This window comes from Bubalus kerabau, chromosome 4 (genome assembly GCF_029407905.1).
Source record: "Bubalus kerabau isolate K-KA32 ecotype Philippines breed swamp buffalo chromosome 4, PCC_UOA_SB_1v2, whole genome shotgun sequence".
Lineage (NCBI taxonomy): Eukaryota > Metazoa > Chordata > Mammalia > Artiodactyla > Bovidae > Bubalus > Bubalus kerabau.
In genome coordinates this window covers 181,977,386-182,001,821 of record NC_073627.1, presented here as the reverse complement: position 1 = coordinate 182,001,821, position 24,436 = coordinate 181,977,386, and the positions used below count along the sequence as shown (strand labels likewise).

The window sequence follows — 24,436 nt, the reverse complement described above, 5'->3', positions numbered from 1 at the left end:
GTAACCCTTTTTGTTCCTGTGATGTTGATGCCAACAGTCCCACCTTCACTTCGTATGCTGGCGTTTTGAGGCTTCTTTCTTTTTCCCTTGGTCCTTATAGCGAAAAGCTTATCCGTTTTGCTATTCTTCTTAAAGAACCAGATTTCGCTCACGCTGATTTTCTCTTCTGTGCTTCATTAATTCCAGCTCCAATCTTCAATATTTTCTTCCTTCTGCTTTCACCGTATTTAGTTTGCTCTTCATCTGTATGTATATACACATATATATTTAAAATTACTAAAGAAATGTAAATGCTTACTAATATTAAAAAAAGCAGGAAAAGAGGAGCAGAGGAACAAAAATTATGTGAGACACATAGAAAATGAAAAGTAAAATGGCAGACACAAGTCTAACTGTACCAATAATAAAATATATTTGAATGATTAAATAACCCAATTAAAAGGTAAATTTTTCAGACTAAATAGAAAAAAACAAGATCTGTCTTCAAGAGACACATTTTAGATACAAATAGATAAAGAAAAGATGAGAAAGATATCATCCGCAGGAAACACAAGAAAGATGGACTGGTCACAGTAGTGCCATTCAAAATAGAACTTTAAACTAAAATTGTTCTTAGAAATAAGAGCAGGGGTATTTTTTAAAGATAAATGTTTAAATCATCAGGAGGAGATAACAGTTAAAACTCTATGTGCACCTGCACAGAGCCCCAGAGTACAGGGAGCTGGAACCAGCAGTACTGAAGGAGGAGCAGACAACTCAGCAGTGACAGTGGGAAGCCTCGGTACCCCAGTTTTAACAGGGGAAGGAGAGGCCAGGTAGAACCTCAAGAAGAAACTGGGCTCCAACAGAACCATAAGCCAAATAGACCCAGTGACGTCTGGAGAGCCTCCATCAGCAGGAGGAAGTGATATACTGAACTTAGTATACAGATATACTGAACTTAGTGTCAGTATCTCTGCCTAGGGTACTGAGACAGGTTCGTTTAAGCCCACAGCTTGAGCTGTGCCTTGCATGGTGGCAGCGTGGCGTTGCCGAGCAGGGCTGACGGGGCTGGTAACAGCACCGCCCCCCAGTCCTGAGGCACCGGCCCCAGCGCCCCCTCCCAGCAGTTCTTCTCTTCCTCCTTCAGGTCCAGCGCGATCCAGGTGCAGGCCCTGGATGGGGTGAGCTCGGGCCCCCTCCAGTTTCACACGGCCCAGGAGCGTGCCGACTGGCTGAGGGTGGTGTCGGCGAACATCAGCGATCTGATGCTGCGAAACGTGAGCGTGGAGACGGTCCCTGTCCCTGGGTTTGCTTTTCAGTCCATGGAAATAGTCACGACTCTGTTATTTAAGATTAACCCTAAAGCAGTTGGTCATAACGTTAAACAGAAGCACATACTTTTAAAGATAGCTTTTATTTGGAGGATAATTGCTTTACGATATTGTGGTGGTTTCTGCCATTCATCAGCATGAATCAGCCACAGGCATCCATGTGTCTCCTCCCTCTTGAGCTTCCCTCCCCCTCTCACCCCACCCCACCCCCTAGGTTGTCACAGAGCAGTATTCTCAGTGGCTAGGACATGGAAGCAACCTAGATGTCCATCGACAGATGAACGGATAAAGAAGTTGTGGTGCATGTGTACAATGGAATATTACTCAGCTGTAAAAAGAACACATTTGAGTCAGTCCTAGTGACGTGGATGACCCTAGAGCCTGTGATACAGAGGGAAGTAAATCAGAAAGAGAGAAACAAATATTGTACTCTCTTTTTCAACAAATCGAATCTCTAAGTAAGAAAAAGGGAAAGATTAAGTCACCCAAAAGTTTCCTGGTGTGAGAGGAGAGGCTGAGTCAGGGTCTGGACTCTTCACCTTGGCCTTGTCTCTTGTCTCTTCCTTTCCATGTACCTACACAGCATTCTCTGCGAGCATATACTTTATATGTTCTCTATCCAGATGCATTGATGTAACGTGACATGTATTTGGGGAACCCAACTCGGTTAGAAATGTAATTTTCCAAAACATGGAGGAAGCTTAGAAAGAGGCACGGCCACCAGATAGTCTCAGTGGCTCACAGCAGGTCCCCAGGAGGGAGCAGGTGCTCTGTCTCCTTGAATGGTCTGTGTAATGACCAAGTCAATATTGAAATAAATGAATGTATACTAAAACCACATGGGGTGGGAGCAACACCTGAATCAAGTCTGAAGTTCCCTAGAGCACCCCGTGCTGCTAAGTCGTGTCAGTCGTGTCCAACTCTGTACAACCCCACAGATGGCAGCCCACCAGGCTCTGCCATCCCTGGGATTCTCCAGGCAAGAATACTGGAGTGGGTAGAGCACCCCATACCCTGGCCACAGCCGCAGGGGCTCACGGAAGGAGCAGCCCTTGGCCGAAGGTGGCCGTGGACCAGTCTCGTGGTCCTCAGGCCCCACCGGGTGACTTGCCCCACTGTCCGCATTCATGCCCCCGGGTCTACTCTGGTCCAGGCCAGCTGGGGGCAGGCAGGGCCTGTGTGTTCAGACACCTGCGGCTCGAGGGGAGGGCCCTGCAGCCGCCCCTGCGGCCCTGTCTCTCTCACTCCTGACTTGCTCCTGGAAGCTGCCCAACACTGGTTGCCTGAGCACTTTGAAATACCAGGGAAGCAGAAATGCTTGAGATTTCTATTCCAAGGACCCCAGGGGCTCTCAGCTCCCCAGGAGGTGCCATATGTGTGCTGAGTTGCTTTAGTCACGTCTGACTCTGCGCCGTGCTATGGACCGTAGCCTGCCAGCCTCTCTGTCCATGGGATTCTCCAGGCAAGAATACTGGAGTGGGTTGCCATGCTCTCCTCCAGGGGATCTTCCCGACCCGGGGACCAAGCCTGCGTCTCTTAGTCTCCTGATCTGGCAGGTGGTTCTTTACCACTAGTGCCGCCTGGACGCCCACCAGACTCTCTAAGACCTCAGTTTTCCAACTTGACATTTGATTTCAAGGGTATCTGGGTGGATAAAAGGTAAAGAAAAAGGCCAGGTGGTGGCAGCTTGGTATTTGCAGACGCACCAGGCTCCATATGAATCTCACACTGGGGTGCTGGGCGGGCAGAGGGAAGGAAAGCTGAACACCCGCGAGCCAGAACCGCAGATGTAGAGCCCGTTTCCCGGCAGTCTTGGCTGTTCTATTACTCTGGACCTTCATGTCCTCACTGGTTGGATTTTGGAGGATCGCTGGGAGAATCGGGGAAGGAGTGTGAGCTGTGAAACTATAGTCACCTGAGGTGGTGTGTGCAGAAGTCATTTCCCCCAGTTTTTCAGATGTTGAAGTGTAAGATTCTGCTGCCCATGGCTTCTCTTACATAAAGTGCCGATAATTGAGGAACAGCAGAGTTGGCGTGCTCGTCTTGGGCATTCTATTATGAGACTCGCTGCCACACATTCCTCTGTGCTCTGGTTTGGTTTTCAGGAAGGAAAAGCACTATAAAAGAAACTTACTTCTGGGGACAGTTCATGCAGCTAATTAATTTCAGTTGCCAATTAGACAGGTTGAATAATTACGCCATTAATAAAATTATACTGACTCCTTGTTTCCCTCTCTCTACAGATGAAAATGGCAAATAAATGCTGTTCTCCTTGTGACCAGGTAGGATTTGTGGTTTTCATGTTGATCATACAATGTCTCCAAAAGTTGCCTCTTTCTGTTTTTCAAATCTGATTTGGAAATTTTGACAGAAAAGCATTAGCACACGTGTGATGAAGTTGCAGTCCTCACCTTCAGGGTTAACTCCATAAAGCTGCTTGTTTGTCCTGGAGATTGCATGGCAGGAACCGTCCTGCCTGAGGGTGCCAGGTTACCAGTGAGTGATCTAGGGGCGCCTACATTTTATGAAGGAACCGTGACCAAGTGATGCCCCAGATGCAGCTGTGGAGGCTTCGAGGGGTTTGACGGCTGAGACCAGCCTGCAGGATTCGGAATGGTCAGCATGGTGTGATTTTCTCAGCTAACCCTCCCCTGGGGAGTTTCGCTCTGGGAGGCCTTGGGCAGGGCAAATGCTGCTGCACGTGGGGTGGGAGCAGAGTGCCGGCCTGCCCCGGCACGCAGGCCTCTGTTCACCTGGGCCAGGGTCGCTGCAGCCCCACCTCTTCAGGAGCCCTCAGCCCATTCCTTCCAAGAGCAAAGTGAAGTGAATTAGGAGAGATCAGCTTTATTGCCTTGCCCAGCAATGGGAGCCGCAGCAGGCGCGTGCTCTCAGAGCTGTGTGCCCCCCCGGGGGCGGGGGTGGGCAGCGGGGTGTCTTCTGATCCAGGTTGGGAGTGCTCGGTTGTGCCCACCTGGGAGCACGGGGTGGGCAGCAAGGCGTCTTCTTGTCCAGGATCGGGGGGTGGTCAGTGGGGCGTCTTCTCGTCCAGGGTGGGGGGGGTGGGCTGCAGGGCATCTGCTGATCCAGGTGGGAGTGCTCCGTGTGCCCCCCGGGGGCAGGAGTGGGCAGCGGGGCGTCTTCTCATCCAGGATGGGCGGGTGGTCAGCGGGGCGTCTTCTCATCCAGGGTGGGGGGGTGGGCAATGGGGCATCTTCTCGTCCAGGTGGGAGTGCTGATCAGCGTCCAGCGTGTGCAGGGCCTGCGTTCCTTCCATCCAGAGACCGCCTGGCATCAGGTGGTCTTGTTCTGGGCTTCAGTGGTTCCTATCGAATGGACACCTTTTTGCTGGAATGAAGAGGGCTTCATCAGGGAGTTAGCATCTTCCATCTGGTGGGTTTTCGTTCTGCAGAAGAGTTCAAAACACTGTTCTGTGTGTCCCCTAAGGGCGAGGTGGGACCCTGCCCCACGGATGCGCTTCTGGTTCTCCACTCCCTCTCCCTTGTCTCTGCGCCCTGTCCCGTCCCTTATTAGCAACTGCTGAGATCTGCCCTTTGGAACCCAAGGAAGGTCCCCGAGGTGGAATGAAACCTATTCCCCACAAGCCAGAGATGGGGGACACAGAAGGGCTTTTGTGTCCAGGAGCCCATGGGGGCTACGTGGTTTTAGGACCGCAGACAGCGTGCCCTCCTCCCCTCCCTTCAGCTGCTCCACGTCCTGTCACAGGGACGTCATCCTCTCCAGGACTGTCCAAACACATCACGCGTGGTCGGCGGTCTGGAAATACGCGCACATGAGTGCCCATTACGCTGATAACACGCAGCTTTCACAGGACTTGAACCTGACGTGTTCGGACGACACCACGTTCTCATGGCTGTACTTGATTGCCTGGCAGGTGGAAAAGAGCACCCAACTGGAAATCAAAACATGTTTTGTTTTACTTAGAAATTAACTCTTCTTTCTCAGTGAATCACACGAGAGAACAATGAACTAGTTCAAGGAAGGTTAAAACCATCTGAGGAGCAAAACTCCCAGCACAAGGGATGTGAAATGAGTTAGGTTTCAAAGGCCTCCTGAGCAGTGGAGTAATTTTGCAATGGTTTTATCTTAGTGAAATTTTATCACGAAGTAAGCCACGTTTGTATGATGTCAGTTTTGGTGGTCTTATATGAATAAAACCTGGATTCTGAGCCCACTAACCCCTTCTCTGGTGATGTACTTGGAACAAATTAACATCTGAGCAACAGTTTCTTAATCTATGAAATAAGACAGTGGTAATGGCAGAGTACATCATGAGAAACCCTGGGCTGGAAGAAGCACTAGCTGGAATCAAGATTGCCGGGAGGAATATCAATAACCTCAGATATGCAGATGACACCACCCTTATGGCAGACAGTGAAGGGAAAAAGCCTCTTGATAAAAGTGAAAGACGAGAGTGAAAAAGTTGGCTTAAAGCTCAACATTCAGAAAACGAAGATCATGGCATCTGGTCCCATCACTTCATGGGAAATAGATGGGGAAACAGTAGAAACAGTGTCAGACTTTATTTTTGGGGGCTCCAAAATCACTGCAGATGATAATTGCAGCCATGAAATTGAAAGACGCTTACTCCTTGGAAGGAAATTTGTGACCAACCTAGATAGCATATTAAAGAGCAGAGACATTACTTTGCCAACAAAGATCCATCTAGTTAGGGCTATGGTTTTTCCTGTGGTCATGTATGGATGTGAGAGTTGGACTGTGAAGAAAGCTGAGCACCGAAGAATTGATGCTTTTGAACTGTGGTGTTGGAGAAGACTCTTGAGAGTCCCTTGGACTGCAAGGAGGTCCAACCAGTCCATCCTAAAGGAGATCAGTCCTGGGTGTTCATTGAAAGGACTGATGTTGAAGCTGAAACTCCAATAGTTTGGCCACCTGATGCAAAGAGCTGACCCATTTGAAAAGACCCTGATGCTGGGAAAGATTGAAGGCAGGAGGAGAAGGGGACGCCAGAGGATGAGATGGCTGGATGGCATCACTGACTCGATGCACATGAGTTTGGGTAAACTCTGGGAGTTGTGATGGACAGGGAGGCCTGGCGTGCTGCAGTCCATGGGGTTGCGAAGAGTTGGACACGACTGAGCGACTGCACTGAACTGAATGGGTAATCTAATGTTTTTTTGTTTTTTTTAACCTCAATATTTCTGTATAACTTTGACTTTACTCAGGGGGTGGATTCGATTATCTAGAAAGAAATATTAGAGATAAGCCTCACTGTGCGGGGCTGTGAGAGAGCTCAGCCTGCCCTGATACGCCAAGTTTTTAGTAGAGGATTGTTTCACATTTGTCCAAAAGCTAAACATTTTGTATGCATGATAGGAGTTTAGATTTATTATGTTGGACCCTATTTTTAAAAGGAAAGATTTTTTTTCTCATTTTTAACAATTAATCATTGATTTTGGAAGTTAGTAAAAATAATATTTGAATAAGCATGAAAAAATAAAGGCATTTGACAACCACTGAAATTGACACAGAAAAACAAAGGACACCAGACCTGGAAGGACAGTAAGAAAGCATAGAGTGTCGATTTTCAGGCTTTTATGTCTGGCAAATAAAATGACTAATTTGTCATCCGACCTAAAAGTCATAGTAAGACGACAGGAGTAAATTTAGAATTGTCCCAGGAAATCCAGGACAAATGGTCACCCTGCCAAAATAGCAAGAATCTATTTTACAAATTAAATTTCTTCTGAAAAACCTCACTTAAAAGTGGATACCTTAATCAAGCAAAACCAAAAGAAGTCTAAATAACTCAAGGTATTCAAGCTTCTTCAGTGAAAAGGAAGAGACTAGTTGTATAGTTATTATGTGATAGATGCTTAACTGGTTATTTTGACTCAGTCAAGTGAAAAAACAAAGAAAAAGGAATTTTCTATAAAAATGGAATCAAAAACATAAAGAAAAATATGCTCCTTTATTTTAATGGTTATATTCCCTTAATACAATCAGATAGGTGTTCATAAAATTATATTTTTATTTCTTGGAATATGTAATAAATCATTAGAAAGTTCATAATACAAAAGATAAAATTAGCTTTTCTTAAAATTATTTATGCCCTGCATATACCTAAAGAAGAGTCATAGAGCGCCCAGTGCTCCCAGTAACAGCTGAGTGATAACTTTTTTCTTTGCTAATTAATCCAGGCAGAATTAAATTACATATGGAATTGCATTAACTTCACATCCAATTTACAGATGTGTCAGGTTATTAAGTCTCTGCATCACCGTCTTTGCTGGAAGACGAGCTGCTGGTTTGCTCCTCGACACGCGCCCAGCACTGTATCCACCAAACAAGGGAGGAGAAGCAGCGGCTTGAATGGCTGCCACAGCCTGGGGGCCGCGCCCGCCGGCCTGGAGCGGAGGGGCAGCCACAGCTGGCGCCCGCGCCTCCAGAGAGACAGGGCGGCTCTCGGGCGATCAGAGGGGACTCTGTCCCCAGCACGCTGTCCTCGCGAGAAGAGCGCTTGCTGCTGCTCTGCTGGAAACAGTCCCAGCTTCTCCAGATCAGCCTGGAAGTTACACATTCTGCTTATTGCTCACCCTTGGTCCATCTGTAACGGAAATCTATCCACGAATCATCTGTCTGTCTATCCATCTATCTATCCATGCCTAGCTGTCTGTCACCTATCTATGGATCTATTCATCTATCCGTGTATCTGTCGTCCATCTATCCACCCATCCATCCACATCTGTCTTATCAGTCTACCTATTGACACATTTTCATGTCTGGGTATTCAGCTCTGTCTTAAGCTAAGTTCCCCCATATTAGGCTCCAGTGTATATATATCATCCACCTCTTGTGGGACCTATATCACCATCTCTGAGTATTTCATGAAGAGAAAGATGATTGTTGGAGACTTGGCAGCATTTGAATATATGATTGAAAAGTAAACAAAAAAACAACAGAGTTTTTCCTCCCTACAGGCCAAAGAATTACTTATATATATGTAGGTACCTTACGTATGTGTAGGCCCCTTATGTACATGTAGGCCCCTTACATATATGTAGGCCCCTTACGTGTGTGTAGGCCCCTTACATGTGTGTAGGCCCCTTACATGTATGTGTAGGCCCCTTACATGTATGTAGGCCCCTTGCATGTATGTAGGCCCCTTATGTACATGTAGGCCCCTTACGTATGTGTAGGCCCCTTACATGTATGTAGGCCCCTTGCATGTATGTAGGCCCCTTATGTACATGTAGGCCCCTTACGTATGTGTAGGCCCCTTACATGTATGTAGGCCCCTTACATATATGTAGGCCCCTTACATGTATGTAGGCCCCTTACGTGTGTGTAGGTCACTTATGTATGTGTAGGCCCCTTGCATGTATGTAGGCCCCTTACATGTATGTAGGCCCCTTACGTGTGTGTAGGCCCCTTACATATGTGTACACGAATTACCTCGTCTCCCCTGCCCATGTGAGGCCCGAGCTGAAGCCCGGTCTGCTGGGGTCCTCAGCAGAGGAAAGGCCTGCGGTCTGAGGGACCCTCCGTCCATGCTGCTAGAGTCCCGCCAAGGGCTGTTTTCTTTCTGTGGCTTGGTTTTCCTTCTGAATGGTGTTCATTTTTTGGTCCTACCAGCCTTTACTAAATTAGTAGTTTGAAAAGAATATGGGTAAGATTCCTGGAGATAGACACAGTATCAAAGCCGACTTTTGAGCTTGCTAGTGACTTAAAGATTTGCAATACTTGGAGAAGGGGGTGACAGAGGATATGATGGTTAGATCGCATCACCGACTCAGTGGATATGAGTTTGAGCAAACCTCAGGAGATGGTGAAGGACAGGGAGGCCTGGTGTGCTGCAGTCTGTGGGGTCACAGAGTCGGACACGACCGAGGCGACTTAGCACGCACACATACAGCAATAGGTGAAGAGTCACTCACACTTCCTTTCAAGAAATTTTAAGGAACAAGCCCTCCTTGCCAGTCGTGGGTGTGGAGCAGATACAGGTAAAGACGTGGGCCTTGTCCTCAGAGGGCATGTGGTCTAAGGCAGACGCAGAGGGAAGTAGGATAAGACACCCAGAGAAGACACCCCGGGTCTTGCCTTAGCTTATTGTTAAGTCCATGCACTCAATTCTTAAGCTGCGTGACTGCCTCCATTACCTTTTTAATCATATTCTGACTTGTGCCAGTTCTCATTGTGTCACTAGAATCTAATATTATCGTGTTATGTTCAGTGTTGAAAGTCGAGCTACAAAGAAACAGTCATTTCTCCCACGTGTCTTAATGAAATGTTTACTACAGAAATGAAAAATATACTAGTTGCTTTTGCAACCTCAGAGACAGATTAGAAATACTAAACTCTAATAGCGGAGAAGGCGATGGCACCCCACTCCAGTACTCTTGCCTGGAAAATCCCATGGACGGAGGAGCCTGGTAGGCTGCAGTCTATGGGGTCGCTAAGAGTCTGACACGACTGAGCGACTTCACTTTCCCTTTTCACTTTCATGCATTGGAGAAGGAAATGGCAACCCACTCCAGTGCTCTTGCCTGGAGAATCCCAGGGACGGGGGAGCCTGGTGGGCTGCCGTCTAAGAGGTCGCACAGAGTCGGCCACGACTGAAGTGACTTAGCAGCAGCAGCAGCAATCTCTAATAAAATGTGATTAAATAACTTGGTTTTAAATATATGTGGAAGGCAGAACTCTGATATAGCTGAGACATCCAACACTGGCCAAAACTAAGTAACTCAGAAGCCCATGTTCCGAGCCTGGCCCAGTGCAGCTGTCTGGACCCGGGTGTCTCACATTTGTGCCGTGTGCCCGGATTGGAGGGTGGTCGTGGCTGGGTCGGACTGTGGGGTGGGCGGCCTGCTGTCTGCCCTCTCCACCCGGCGGCCCTGTGCTCTGAATGGGGCCTGGCAGTTCATTCTGAAAGTTTTGCTCCACAGGTCGTCCACATGGGCTGGGTCAGCGAGAGACTGGGAGGTGCCAGCTCATCTCAGACCTTCAGACCCAGGTTCCTGGCACTGAAGGGCTCATCCCTCTATGTCTTCGTCTCTCCGCCGGTAAGCGGGCCCTTGGGGCTGGGACGGACGCTGAGGAGGCCGTCACTGAAGAAGCGCCAGGCCCAGCATTTGGAAGTGGTCAGGAGGGTGGGTGGCGGGCCTGCCTCCAGCCCCACGTTCGCTGATGGAAAGGACTCTGCTGTGGACCCCAGGCCCTTCTCACTCTAAACTCATTAATCAGCTGTCCACAGTTTTCTTCTTTTCAAGCAGCCACTGAGACGTGAGAGTGTTTTCCTGCTGAAGATCCCAGCCGGCTTGGAGGTGGGGGTGCAGAGGCGTGGGGGTCTCAGACCACTGTTTATGTGGTCGAAGGAGCCACAAAACAGAAGACCCTTCTCGTCAGATATTTCTAACTTCATGGTCAAATAATGAAACACAAAAAGACATTTTCACTCATGTCCTCCACATTTTTAAAAATAAACAGCCTGATTTAATAGGGCCCCCAATAGAAATTTAATCCTGAGGGCTACAGTTTGCAATTTATTTTCTAATTCTCACCAGCACCACTTTTTCAAAACTGACCCCGTCTCTGTGTGCCCTGCCTTCAGGCTCATGGGTTAAAGCCAATTCACTCTTGAGTCCACACATCAGAGCTGCAAACAAACAGCAAAACCTGATCGCTTCAGGATCTAAAAGTTGAGATGCAAGTCACCTACAGTATTGTTGCTTTTCTGCCATTAAAAATAAGCCGAAGAGTATCCCTCCCCGTGGATGCTCTCTGTTGTCATCTGCCCTCCACCCGTCAGCAGACGCTGTAATCGTGTCTGTGGCCTGGCTGCTGTGAATGGTGAGGGACTTGGGGCGCAGGGCTCTCAAGACTCAGAGTTTGTTTCCTTTGCATAAATATCCAGGAGTGGGATCGCTGGATTGGACGGTAGTTCTGCTCCGTTTCTTTGAGGAGCCGCCATGCTGGCTCCACAGTGGCCGCACCATCCACACGCCTCGCGTCCGCACAGCACCGTCGTCCCCGGCTGCGGGGTGATGGATATGTTTATGACAAACAGGGCTGCTGGTTTCACGTGTCTCCTCTTCTTCAGACTCATCAGTCGTGTACGGCACATCTGTCAATCATAGCTCAGTAAAGTTTTAAACATAAAAAATAGTAGAGGGCAAATCAAGTTTTACTCTCAGGCATCTAGACAACAGTGCATGTTTTCAGTGGTAAGCAAGGTTTTCTTTAATAGGCTTTTTCTTGGGGAATAATTTTAGAGGATGAGATGATTGGATAGCATCACCGACTCAATGGACATGAGTCTGAGCAAACTCTGGGAGGTGGTGAAAGACAGATGAGCCTGGCGGGCTGCAGTCCATGGACCTGCAAAGAGTGGGACACGACTTAGCGACTGAACAACAATTTCTGGTAGAGAAGTTGTGTCCAGGGAGGAGGATTCCCTCCAGGTTGCTGAGTGCTGACCTTGTACAGAACTGGGGTCCGTGTGTTGAAACTGAAGGATTATCAGTGGCAGAGCACGGCGTACTCAACCACGGATGCCTCCGGGCCTGTCTGCCCACAGAGCTTTTTTCTGTCCCCAGGACTCAAGCCAGGATTCCACCAGGGACCTGAGATTTTCCAAAAACCAAGGCTGTGAATTACCAATGCTGGAGAGTTATCTACAGATTTGCATAATCACTGAATTTTTCTCAAATGCAGTGATGTTCTTTATTGTTGCTAGGAAAGTAAACAAGAATAACCACAGATAACCCCAGTGGCCTCAGTCCCGGCCCCGCGATGTCACGGAAGGCAGCTGGGGTATGGCTGGCAGATCCGGAATCAGTTCTCTGGGGCTCTGGGCTGAGGGGCCCCCGCTGGCCCAGGACAGTTGAGGGGAGGAGGGGAGGACAGGGTCAGCCCTCCGGCACCCAGTTTGCCTGAGGGAGGGACCCCCTGCCTCAGAACGGTGGGAGAAGCGACTAGATGCCCAGATCACACGCTGGAAAGTCCTCCTAATTTTTCCTTTCTTGCTAATTAAGACCCTCAGGGCATGAGTTTTCCCACACACAACATTCTAAGTTGTGAGCAGTGCTTTAAATGTTAATCAAATTTCCACACTTGCTCTGGGGAAAGATGATTTCATCCACTTCCCATGGCAGCTTCAGTTTCATGGACAGAAATTCTAACCCAGGGGTCACAGGGTCCTCCAGTATCTCCAGATGGATAGTGTCATTTCTGTTAACACCAGGCTTTGCTTGTTTATTTTGAAATCCCATGGCAAATTTTCTTGGCATCGATCCGTATCACAAACATCACATCGTACGAATCGATCGCTGACCTCAGCCGCTGGGGTGTGCTCACCTGGAGCCAGCTGCTACCGCCTGAATACTGTGCTCAGAAGCTTGAGATCTGCTCAGCGTTCTGCTTTGAGCGGGGCCTGGCCGAGGGGCTGAGTCGTCTCTCTGTACCCCAGGGGTGGGGTCGCCCCCGCCATGGCCTCCCTGGAACTGGGAGCAGCTTTTACGTCTGCTCCTCCCTTTGCTTAGGTGGCTTTGGGACTAAGTCCGACTCTGTGGCCCCATGGACCGCAGCCCGCCAGGCTCACCTGTCTTCCACCATCTCCCAGAGCTTGCTCAGACTCATGTCCTTATCATCTTCACCCTCTAAAATTATTCCCCAAGAAAAGGCCTATTAAAGAAAACCTTGCTTATCACTGAAAACATGCATTATTGTCTAGATATCTGAGAGTAAAACTTGATTTGTCCTCTACTGTTTTTTATTTTTAAAACTTCTACATCACAGGTAGTTTGGGAACAGCGGGTACACCGTGTCTTTTCACAGACACACCCCCCATTCCTGACTCTGGATTCAGGGGGTGCAGATGCTCAGCTGACCCCCGAGGTGGAAAGGGCAGTGCGGCCAGTCTGGTCCTCTCTCCAAGCCCTGGCTACCTCTGCACCGAGGTCAGCTGTCCCGGCTTTCACCAGTAAAGTAAGGTTTGCGTGAAGCCAGTGGGGGCTGGCGGCTGCCCCTGCATAGGAACTGCCCTCCATGCTGACCCTGCCCACCGTCTAGAGAAGCCGCGCCGTCTCCTGCAGCGGGCATGAGCGCCCTGCGTGTGCTCACATCGGAGATGAGACGCGTGATAAGCAGGACACCTGGCTGGTTCCTGGTCCCCGGGGGGAAGCTCTCCCATGACCGGCCGTGAGTGTCTGCCTCACGTGGTCTGAGGCTCTGTCGTTAGGCGCACCCATGTTAAGGATGGTTACCTCTGCTTTGAGAACTGAGCGTTAATCCTGATGTAATAACCTTTGTCCCTGATAGCTCCCTTATTGTAACGTATGCTCTGTGGGACCGTGATATCCCCTCCGCTTTCTTTTGCTCAGTGGAGTCTTTTCTCAGCCCTTGCACTCAATCCATGTGTGTTTTGGAGCCGGCGTCGGGCCCAGGCCAGTCTGTCTCTTTGGCTCCAAGAAGACTGGTGACGCTTCCGTCCGTTCAGGCTTGTGCTTCTGGTCACACAGGAGTGCTCGCGCTCAGCTGCTTGCCTGCGGAACCAGAAACACAGTAACTTTATGAATAGAAAAAAAAAATTAAACATTGCTCCTACATAATGGCGTTATGCTGCTTTACAGTGAAATGTTTAATAATCTTCACAGACTATCCGAAATAACGAAAGCCTATTTTAAAATGGGGGCTGAAAGATTTAATGAGACAATGGAAATATTCACTCAGCAAAATGTTAGAGAAAAGGGCCTTAGGGGAAAGGAAAAGTTGTAAGTTGAGGAGTGGAAGCTTTGGGCTGTAAACGGAATCTTCCCACTTCCTGGCTGAGGGAACGCAGACGCCGCACCCACCCTCTGCTCAGCTGCTAGCTGAATGCTTCATAGGATCAAGTGGAACACTAAGAGGCTTCGTTTATATACTTAAAATGTCTCTGAAACTCCAAAGCATTTGCATTTCACAGATGAAATTTTACGCTTAGTGCTCGGCAACTTCTCACTAAAAGCAGCACACAAAGCGTGGCCAGGGAAGATTTACACGTGTGTAGATTTACATGGAGAAGGAAATGGCGACCCACTCCAGTGTTCTTGCCTGGAGAATCCCAGGGATGGGGGAGCCTGGTGGGCTGCCGTCTCTGGGGTCGCACAGAGTCGGATATGACTGAAGTGACTTAGCAGCAGATTTACATGTTGTGTCTGACCGTGGGTGCTTGTATCCTGGAGCTAGAGGCAAATTGCCAGTAATGATTTGTGCTTTGCCCAAATCTAAAGTGACCGTATGTGAAGCTCTTCATGCTGTATTTATTTCTGTCCTGCGTGCTGACGTGAGGAGTGAGGTCGTGCTGGTGACGGGACTGTTGATGACTCGCAGCGTCGTACCTGCGTCCCGGCCCCGCCGGCGGGCTCCGCGTCTGCGCCCAGGCTGCAGTGCAGCTTGTGCGGCACGATGCATCCGAGGTTGCAGAGCTGCTGCCTGGAGACGGCGCCGCAGCTCAGGGCCAGGGGCTGCTTCACACGCAGCGGGTGCCCTTCCCCTGTTTGCAAGCGATGAGCAGAGACGTGACTCCGAGTAGCTGGAAGCAGCCTGCAGCCTCGGGAGGGGCTCGGGGCCACCAGACCGGGATAGCTCTGTTGCGGGGCGGGGTGGGGGTTGGAAGGACAGCAAATAAATTCCTCCGGGACAGTGGAGCCCCGAAGGCACCCAGTAATGAGCTCTCGGCCCGCCGTCTGATCACCCCTCTTCCCCTCTGTCCACGGGGCGTCGGGCACTGCCAAGAATGCCCGGCCACCTGTGTGGGGCCTGCTGTCTACCATTCTGTGTCAGAATGTTGCAGTGAGCTTTTAAAAGGCCCAGAGAGTCTGTGGCAAGTAATTTAGGAGCAATGAAAGAGAAAGTCCTGACTTCCAGGCTGGTTTCTGAGCTCCTCCAAGACAAGAGGAGGGAGACCCTGAAGGAGTTGGGGAGAAGGGGGGAGAAAGGCTCGAAGGAAGGGGCAGCCTGGGGCGGAGGCGGCCGTGGGTTCCCTGTGCCCTGGTGCCCACAAGAGGATGCAGCCAGCTGGGAGGGTGGTGAGCCCATAACCGAGGGCTGATCAACGCTGGAGAAGCTGGATTCTCCTGGCCTTCGTGTGTACTTGACTGTCCTTCCTTAAAGTGGGCAGTTATTTCTGTTTGCAAACTGGAATCTGAAAAATAATGTTTCAACTGCTCATGTTTCCAAACACCATTAAAATGTGTTAAACAGCACTTATGCAACCAATTTTACAGCATCTAACAGTATTAACATACACATTACATAGCAGTTCCTATGAATATGCAAAAAATATCGGAAGTAGCTTTAAGGTTGTCATTAGGGAAAGATATCACTTAAAAAATATTTACCTGGAAAGAAATAAATGGAGAAGATGTGTAAGCTGAAGGCGTATCAGACAATTATGTACCTGGTATAGAATATTATTCCATGTCACTTCTGTGGGTACATAAGTGTTCCACAGTAATACTTAAATGTTTCAGGATATTACATCTGAGCGTCTACAGTTTCGATTCTGTTTCAGGTGAGATGTGCTCAGGTAAAATAGAATGTTGTCAAGACACAGGGCAAGAAAAAGGCCCACTTTGAGAATCGATTCATAGACTTTGTGAGCTTTGCAGCGTGAGGCCCCGCCCCCTTCCCATCGTCCTGCCTCAGTGGGCACGTGTCCCAGCTGATGAGTGACCACCGCCACGGGGCCCCCACATGGCTTCCAGAGGCTCTCAGGGCAGAAGCACTGCTCTTCAAGTCCAGGGAAGAAACGGTTCCACCCAGACAACTGAGCCTCTTCTCAGCCTCAGGTGCCTCCCTGGTGGGGGCGTGTTCACCTTGAAACGGTCACCGTGGCCCGGAGGGTGAGGTGCCCAGCCTGACTCACGTCCGAGGGCGCCGCCACCGGGGCTGAGCCCGTACCTGCCAGGGTCACGGGAGCCGGGCGTGGACAGGGGTCTTTCCCAGGCGCAGGGGAGAGGAGGCTGACTGTCAGCAGGAAAAATTGGACAGAAGAGACACCTCCAACCACAGGTGGCCACTGCAGACCCACAGAGAACAGGGCCTTAGCAGACAGGGCAGGCCTGTGGCAGAGTGAGTGAGGAGGTGTGTACTTGGGAAGCCCAGTACCGCCTAGATCCTCTAAATATAGTCCAAAGTTGGTCGTTTACTTAAGGTGAGAGCATCCAAAATGAATTCCTAAAGTGACGCCCAACTGTGTGTAAAGGTAAGTTCCTCCATCACCAGGTTCTTGAATCAATAATGTGTGTAAACATCGAACCTCACTCCAAGACTCCAGGGCGGGAGCACACAGCTACTCGTCGGAGACCACCCCGGCGTGTAGTCCGGTTTTCCAACTGTCCTGCTCCTAAGGTTTAATTAAGGAAAAGACACGTTGACTCACCTTATTGTTGTAAATGTTTAAATTCTCATACTGAAAACATCATGTATCTAATTACACGTATACTTTAAAACCCTTTTTCCAGTTTTATTGAGGTACAATTGAGAATAACACGTGCAGAGTGTGCAGTGTGACCGTCTGACGTCTGTGTACCTTGCCCAGCGAGTCCCACAGTGGGGTAATGAACAGCTCCGTCACCTCACACAGCTCCCCTTATTTTGGGTGAAAACGCCGAAGATTCACGTGTCCGTCTTGCGTTTCTTTCAGGTGAGCGCATTGGACTGGGTCCAAGCAGAGAAAACCTATCACCTCTGTGAGGTTCTGTTTAAAGTTCACAAGGTAAGTTTGAGCATCCTTTGCACACCACATGTGTCCATGTTAACAACTGGCCCTTTGAGGTTGAAAAGGGAGAGAGATTTACCGCTGTCGAAAGTCAAATGACATGCGCATACAGGCTCTCCCACCACCGCTCATCAAAATTCCACAAAAGGATGTCGTGGAGTCGCTTTCAAGTCTATTTTATGTCGGCTCTGCATTATTTCATTCTGGCCTTTTTATATTTACAACTTGTTTGTATGGCTTTCCATACACTTGAAAGTGGAGAAGGAAATGGCAACCCACTCCAGGATTCTTGCTTGGAGCACCCCATGGGCAGAGGAGCCTGGCGGGCTACAGCCCCTGGGGTTGCACAGAGTCAGACACCACCATACACTTAAGAGAGTTTCCCAGGTGGCGCACGTGGCAAAGGACCCACCTGCCAGAGTGCGGGAAGCTCCCCTGGGGGAGGGCATGACAGCCCACTCCAAGATTCTTGCCTGGAGAACCCCATGGACTCAGGACTTCGTTTTCTGGTGGGCTACCGTCCATGGGATCGCAAAGACTTGGACATGATTGAAGCGACTTAGCACGGCGTCCATCTAAGACACGTATTTCGTATTGGGATGCCTTCAAAAACCATCGTATTTTATATGTGAGCTTCATTAATAAGCTATAGAGCCTCTTCTATTTTATCCAGAATATTTTTTCAGAAAGATTGAGAAAATGCTTAATCAGTAAATATGCTATGAAGTAACTGAAATCATGCAGTTAGCCAAGAGGATGATTACAGCAAAAGTGTTAAACTCAGTTCAGGGCAAATAATAGCGACAAGCACAATAAATGCACAGCATCTGACACTTTTAAAAAGGAGACTGAAGATTGTGGATATCCGATTAGAAGTCTTTAAACGGTGATCTTAGAAAATCTCCCCCTTTCTCACGTGACTTTAATCCTTGATGCTGAACATATGAAGTTAAAATTATAATATTTAATTCATCTTTCAAAAATTGAGATAAGTGATTATTTTAAGAACTAGCACTTTAGAATTTTTTAATGACTTATTTTCATAATCATTCAAACTATAGTTGTTGCTATGTAGTCCAGAAATCACATTTTGTGGTTGTGGTGGTGTTTCTGCAACACTTTCTTCTCTCCATAAACTCCTTTTTCTAGTTCTTAAAGCTGTGTGTCTGTGTTTCACACTCATCATGAAAGAGATGAGAAAATTGAATCAATCAGACTTGATTGCAATTGTGACTAAAATTGTAAACAGCCCCCATAGTGGACAATAAAAGCGCTGCCCAGCAGAGAGGCGTCCCCGCCCGAGTAGCCCCTCCCCACATAAGAATGTCCCATCTGCGCTTCTCAGTGGAACTAAAGTTACTCACCCATTCGGCAGAGCGCTTGGTAACGGTGTCTTCCCTTTGCTGAGCGCCACGCCTGAGCTCTGCTGGGCGCTCCGTCTCCCTCCTGAGTTAGTCCTGCCCCCCACACACCCCCCAGGAGGGAACCCTCATAGTGCCCGCCTTCCAGCTGAGGCTCCGAAACACAAACTCAGGAGTAACTTCCAGAAGCATCACCAGAGGCGGAGGGACCCAGGTTCCCTTGGCCCGAAGCGTAGCTGCACGCTGTTTTACTTTATATGCACGATTCTTTCTTCCCTCTGAAAATGGAAGCGTATGCGGTAACCCTCACATCACTTTTTGCTCTGCAGTTTATTTTGCGGATCTTCAATATACGCCAAGAATTGACCCCTCTTTAATACCACTGACTAGTATTTAATTCCATGAATATATCATACATTATTTCTCCAAGCCCTTATCAAGGAATATTTGATTTGTTCCCTTTTTTGAAATGACAAACAATGTAATAAATCATTTTACACGTGTGCAAGTATATAACCAAGAAAAATGTATAGAGGTGGAATTTCTGGGGCAAAGAATGTGGACTGTTTGCATTCTGATTACCAAAGGACGTATTGTGTAGCACAGGGAACTCTGCTTCATATTCTGTAACAACCTAAATGGGAAAATGACCTGAAAAATAATAGATACATGTATAAATCAACCCTGAATATTCATTGGAAGGACTGGTGCTGAATCTGAAGCTCCAATACTTTGGCCATGTGATGTGAAGAGCTAACTCATTGAGAAAGACCCTGATGCTGGGAAAGACTGAAGCTAAAAGGAGAAAGGGGAGGCAAAGGCTGAGATGGTTAGGTAGCATAGCCAGCTCAGTAGACGTGAATTTGAGCAAACTCCAGGAAATAGTGAAGGACAGGGAAGCCTGGAGTGCTGCAGTCCATGAGGTCACAAAGAGTCAGACATGACTTTGCAATGGAGCACACACACATCTATAACTGTTTCACTTTGCTGTACACCTGAAACTAATACAGCATTGTGTGTGTGTGTGTGTGTGTGTGCTCAGTGTGTCTGACTGTTTGCGACCCCGTGGACTGTAGCCCGCCAGGCTCCTCTGTCCATGGCATTTCCAGGCAAGAATACTGGAGTGGGTTGCCATTTCATCCACCAGGGGGTCTTTCCAACCCAGGGATCGAACCCACATCTCCTGTATTAGCAGATGAATTCTCTACCACTGAGCCTATTCTTTACCACCTTTACCACTGAAGCCCTAAATCAACCTTACTCCAATAATACAAAATTTTTAAACAGAAATGAAAAAAGAAATGCAAGTGAAAATCATGAAGTGATATGTTTGCGCCTAGACTGTCAAAGATGGAAAGGTTGGTACCGATGGGAGGAAGGCTCTATCAAAATGTGAGCAGCCCTTCGACTTGGAAATCCCGCCTGTAAGTGCGGTTTGTCTCGCTTGTCGCCAGCGCTGGCCTTGCAGGAAGCTCTCTAACTTCCCTTCTGGGACCAGTTCTCCAACTGCCGCTCACTGGACCCGTGTGAATAATGGCAGTATGACTCTCCTGAGGTCCCGTTAGAAGAAACCGTACCCGTCCAAGTTGGACAAGGACGATGTTCAGTGCGGGCAGAGACTGACCTCAGCTCCCCTGGAACAAGGGGCAGGGGGCCCCTGAGCTGCATGAGGAGGCGAGCGTGGGCCAGGTGGGCCCCACCTCCAGCCCCTGACCCCCCAACCCCCACAAAGGGAAAGGGCCTCTGTGGTGTCTCCGTGGGTGGAGATGGTTTTGCAGTTTGGTTGGACCCCTCAGAGGGAGAGTCCCACGTGCAGAGCTCAGAGGAAGGGTGACTTCCCGGGCTTTCACCCTCCAGCGGCGTGGAGGGCACCATCAAGCTGGCAGTGGCTTTAACGAGATCTCCATCTCCAGGGGCAGAGAGAGGACTCAGAAGGCTGCTCCGAGGGTGGCAGACCCCGGGGAGGTGGCGGGCAGTGGGCACGGGGCCGGGGCAGCGGTTGAGGCTGTGGGAAAGGCATGGGGGCCCAGTTACTCAGTCTCCACAGCAGCTCAGGGACCTTAGTTTTGTAGTTGCTCCCAGTCTTTAGTCATCATGAGATGTTGCAGTTCGTAAGACCTGGGCTTGTTGTCTCCAAAAGGGCCAGGGAGGTACCTGGGGCTGAGCTGTGCATGGTCAGTAACATCACTCATTTCTCAGCATCAGCGTCACGTCAGTTTTTGTGGGGCTCAACAGGTTTAGTTGCAGGAAGTAGTCACATCCGCGAAACCCTTAAGTGTCCTTCCCAGGGATTTCTTGGGTTGGGCAAAGGCTGTTTTTAATTCTTCTCTTTGTTCTTGCACATGGAGCTGAGGTTTGTCCGTTCAGGCGAAGACTCAGCGGCACTTGACTGCTCCATCAGACGAACTCCGTCTTAGGGACCGACTCTACACGAGAAAGTCACGAGTCAGATAGCAGTGCACATGGAAATGTTCAGTGATGTTTTAAATTAGTGAACGTTGGACGAATTGTTCAAAAACCATTGAGAAGTAAAGTTTCAGTGTAACTGTGTATTTTAAGTACTCCATTAAAATCACATTGCACATTTATAGAATTATGTATACAAAGAGGTATGAAAGAAAGAAAAGTGAAGTCGCTCAGTTGCATCCAACTCTTCGCGACCCCATGGACTGTATGTAGGCTACCAGGCTTCTCCGCCCATGGAATTTTTCAGGCAAGAATACTAGAGTGGGTTGCCATTTCCTTCTCCAGTCAGGTGATTTTTAAAATAGTCTTGCGTTTTGTTTTCCGAAGAGTGAACGTGAGGTGGTCTCTGTCTTCACGGGGCCTGGGCAGGGGGCGCCTCGGGGTGGGCGGCGGGAAGCATGATGCTGCTTGTGCGGTCGCTGACGCTCTCAGGAGCCCGTGCGCTGCGTCTTGGACGTGCAGCTCGGTCTGTGCCCCCTCAGCCCTGCCTGACGGCCGGCGCGCTCTGTGTAAACGGATCGTGAGCTGCGTGGTGAGGATGCAGGAGCCGCAGCCTCATTCCTGCCGTCCCTTAATTAGCCCAAGACTTGCGCTTCAAGAGGGAGGCTCAGAGAGAAGTAAAATCTCAAGGTCAACAGCTGGCAATTGGCCAGGAAGGTCCCAAGTATTGTCTGTCTGGCCCAAAAGCCTGTTTTTATTCTACTGAAATGCACAACCCCCTAAACCACACCCAGTGTAGGAAAGAACACAGCTGCAGTTTCCCCCATATTAACACTTGCTAAGAGTCCTTCCTTCCTTCTTTGGTGGTCAGTTCTGACACTCATGGCCGGTAGGTGTGGACAGAGTTTCTGAGAAGTCAGGTCCATGACCAAAGGCTTGCTTTCCTTGGCTCACGACCCGATGTCCTATTTCCTGCACTTAGCTTTCTGTGCATCTCCATCTGAGGTCACGGCCTGGGGGCGCAGCTGAGGGGGCTCATTGAACTCAGCACAAACACTTCATGACTTTTATCTTTGTCCTGGAAGCTAGACGTGGAAACAGAAAGTGTGGTCGCCGATAATGTGGGTGAAAGGCGCTTGCAGCGCGTCGGGAGCGGGACACAGCTGATGCATGGAAGTCACCTTACAGGCTTGTCTCTGCCGCAGCCGTGTCAGGGGGCCTCGTGCCATGCGGGGTCCCCTGTGGAGCGCAGCCCAGGTGGGTCCCGGGGGCCATCCCCTCTAACTGGTGTCACCCCCATCCGTTTCAGCTCTGGCTCCCAGACGACTACTGGGCACAAGCCAGCCTCTCCCTGGGCCTCCAGGATCCTGACAGCGGGGACCACGGGCCCTTCTGCTTCAGCATCCTCGTGGGCCACGGCGGGAGCCACGTGTTTGGTGTGGAGCTGGGCAGTGAGCTGGCCACCTGGGAGCTGTCCTTCCAGAGAGCCACCTTCCGGGCCGTGCAGAGGACGCGGGTAAGCGGCCTGCTCGTCTCTGAGCGACCTGAATCAGAGCCGGCATGGCGGTCGTTCCGGGAATCACGCGTCTGCAGAAGCCGGGCGGACCCTGCCCAGGTCCTCGGGTCCAGCGTGTTGGGAGCCGCCGTGGGAGGTCATGGAGGGAAGCGAGGTGGGGCGTTTTCATCTGGTTCACTCCAGTGTTCGGCATGAGGAAGGGGCCTGGAAGCCAGCTAAGGGAAGCCCCTCACTGAGGGCACGGCTGGGTCCCTGGAGTCTGGTCATCAACCATGTTTACTGAGCAGTCACTGGATGCTTGGCATTTCTTCAAGCACTTGATGGCCCTTCCTCAAACTCAGTGACCCAACGAGCAGCATAACACAGCTCGAGTGTTTGGGTTGTTTCTCCCTCCTCGGGACAGGAGATAAATCCCACAGACCGAGGTGTGTGTGGATGGAGCAGTCCCGTCCTGAGACCTTATGTGAAAAATGATCACCTTGAGGTTGTCCCAGAGCTCTCTTAAACTGTCCTCATCTTAACATTCTTTTTTTCTATTCAGCGTGGATGATTCCACCACTGTCTTCCAGCGTCCTGCTCTGCTCCTGTATCATCCAGTCTGCTGTTGATTCCTCCTGGTGCATTTTTAACTTCTCAGCTCTCTTTGCTCCTTCTTTATGTTTCCTGACTCTTTGTTAAACCTCTCCCTGCGTTCGTTCTCCTCCCCAAGTTCTCTCAGCATCTTTCTGGTCATTACCTTGAACTCTGTTAGGCAGATTTCTTATCTCCACTTCGCTCAGTTCTTCTCGGGATCATCTTACTCCATCACTGGGGAAACATTCCTTTGTTCCCTCATTTTGCCTACTTGTCTGTGTCAGAGTCTTAGGTGGGCCCGTTACTTTTCCCAGCCTTGGAGGTGTCCCGAGCCTCCAGCGGCACACAGCCCCCTGGACACCGGAGCTGTGCGAGGACGGGTGCCTTCGTGCAGACAGGGCTGACTGCGGCGGGTACACTGCCGGAGGGCTGGTCCCTGGACCTGCCGGCTGCCAGGCCCCGCCCGTGTGGAAGTCGCTAGATGCTGGTGGTGAGGCCGCGTCCTGATGCAGCTAGCATGGAGTGTGAGGGGCCCAGGGCTGGCCTGCTGGTGGCTGGGCCTGAGTCCCCTCGTGATCGACTGCTCAGCCTGGGGTCCCAGGGCTGGTGGGGGAGCTGAGCCCGCACAGACTCCGGGGAGGACCCCACAGTGGCCCTCGTCAGCCCCTGTGTCCCCGCACCAGAATCCGCTTCCACACGGGTGCCGCACCACCCACACCCCGGGTGACCTCCAGCTGCCCCCTGCCTCCCTGGAGATGCTCCAGGGTCAGCAGGTGGGTCTGACCCCAGCTTCCTCCCAGTTATCGGCCCCGCCTCAGAGGGAGCGGCGTGTCCCCAGCCGGCACAGCGCCCTCGCACAGGGGGTCCCGCCCCGGGCCCCCCCCATCCCCCCGCCATAGCATCGTCTTCCAGGAGCCGTTTTGCTGCGGGAGCAGAAGCGTGCCTGGGGAAACTCACCTTATCCTTTCATAGGGAGCATCCTCCTCAGCAAGTTGGCTCAAGTACCCCTCGGTGTTGACCCGATTCCCCAAAGGTGTTATGTAAGGACTCAGGAGATGTAGCCCAGAAATGTCAAGACGGGAGGAACTGTCTGCTGAAGCAGAACTGGAAGGCGTGCCGTCCCCTGGGGGCGGGAGGGCTCACCCTTAGCTCCTGCCTCGTGGGTCTGGCGCACCTGGCGTCACCCCCGCTGTGCCAGGATCCGTGCGCTTAGCTGAGAATTGGACAGAATAGCAGCCACCAGAGCACTGACCACACCTCTGGTGTTCACACTCAGCTGGCACTGCTAGGAGCTGTGTGCACCGATCGATCGTCTGATCCTCGCAAACCCTGAGCCTGTCGGGGGTCGCCCCGCCCGCCCCACCCACCCCCACAGCAGTCTCCCTCCCGCGGCCCCAGGCACGGAGCTCAGTGGAGTCTCCGCTGCGTCTGTCCTTTGCTTTTGTTTTGGGTCAGACCCCTTGGAACATCTCCCAAGAGCAGCTGGATCTCGTGTCTCGGGACGCACTTGCAGGCTGGCCTGTCCCAA

General features: G+C 50.3%; 1 protein-coding gene across 1 annotated transcript in view; it reads left to right on the top strand.

Moving 5' to 3' along the window:
- The window catches only part of SNTG2 (syntrophin gamma 2), an 81,042-nt gene that overhangs the window by 50,719 nt on the left and 5,887 nt on the right, over positions 1-24,436 (top strand). The window contains exons 13-17 of the mRNA XM_055579794.1: positions 1,130-1,259; positions 3,557-3,595; positions 10,238-10,354; positions 16,978-17,049; positions 22,129-22,335. Of these exons, the coding sequence (XP_055435769.1) occupies positions 1,130-1,259; positions 3,557-3,595; positions 10,238-10,354; positions 16,978-17,049; positions 22,129-22,335 (565 nt within the window). The remainder of the gene's footprint in view (positions 1-1,129; positions 1,260-3,556; positions 3,596-10,237; positions 10,355-16,977; positions 17,050-22,128; positions 22,336-24,436) is intronic.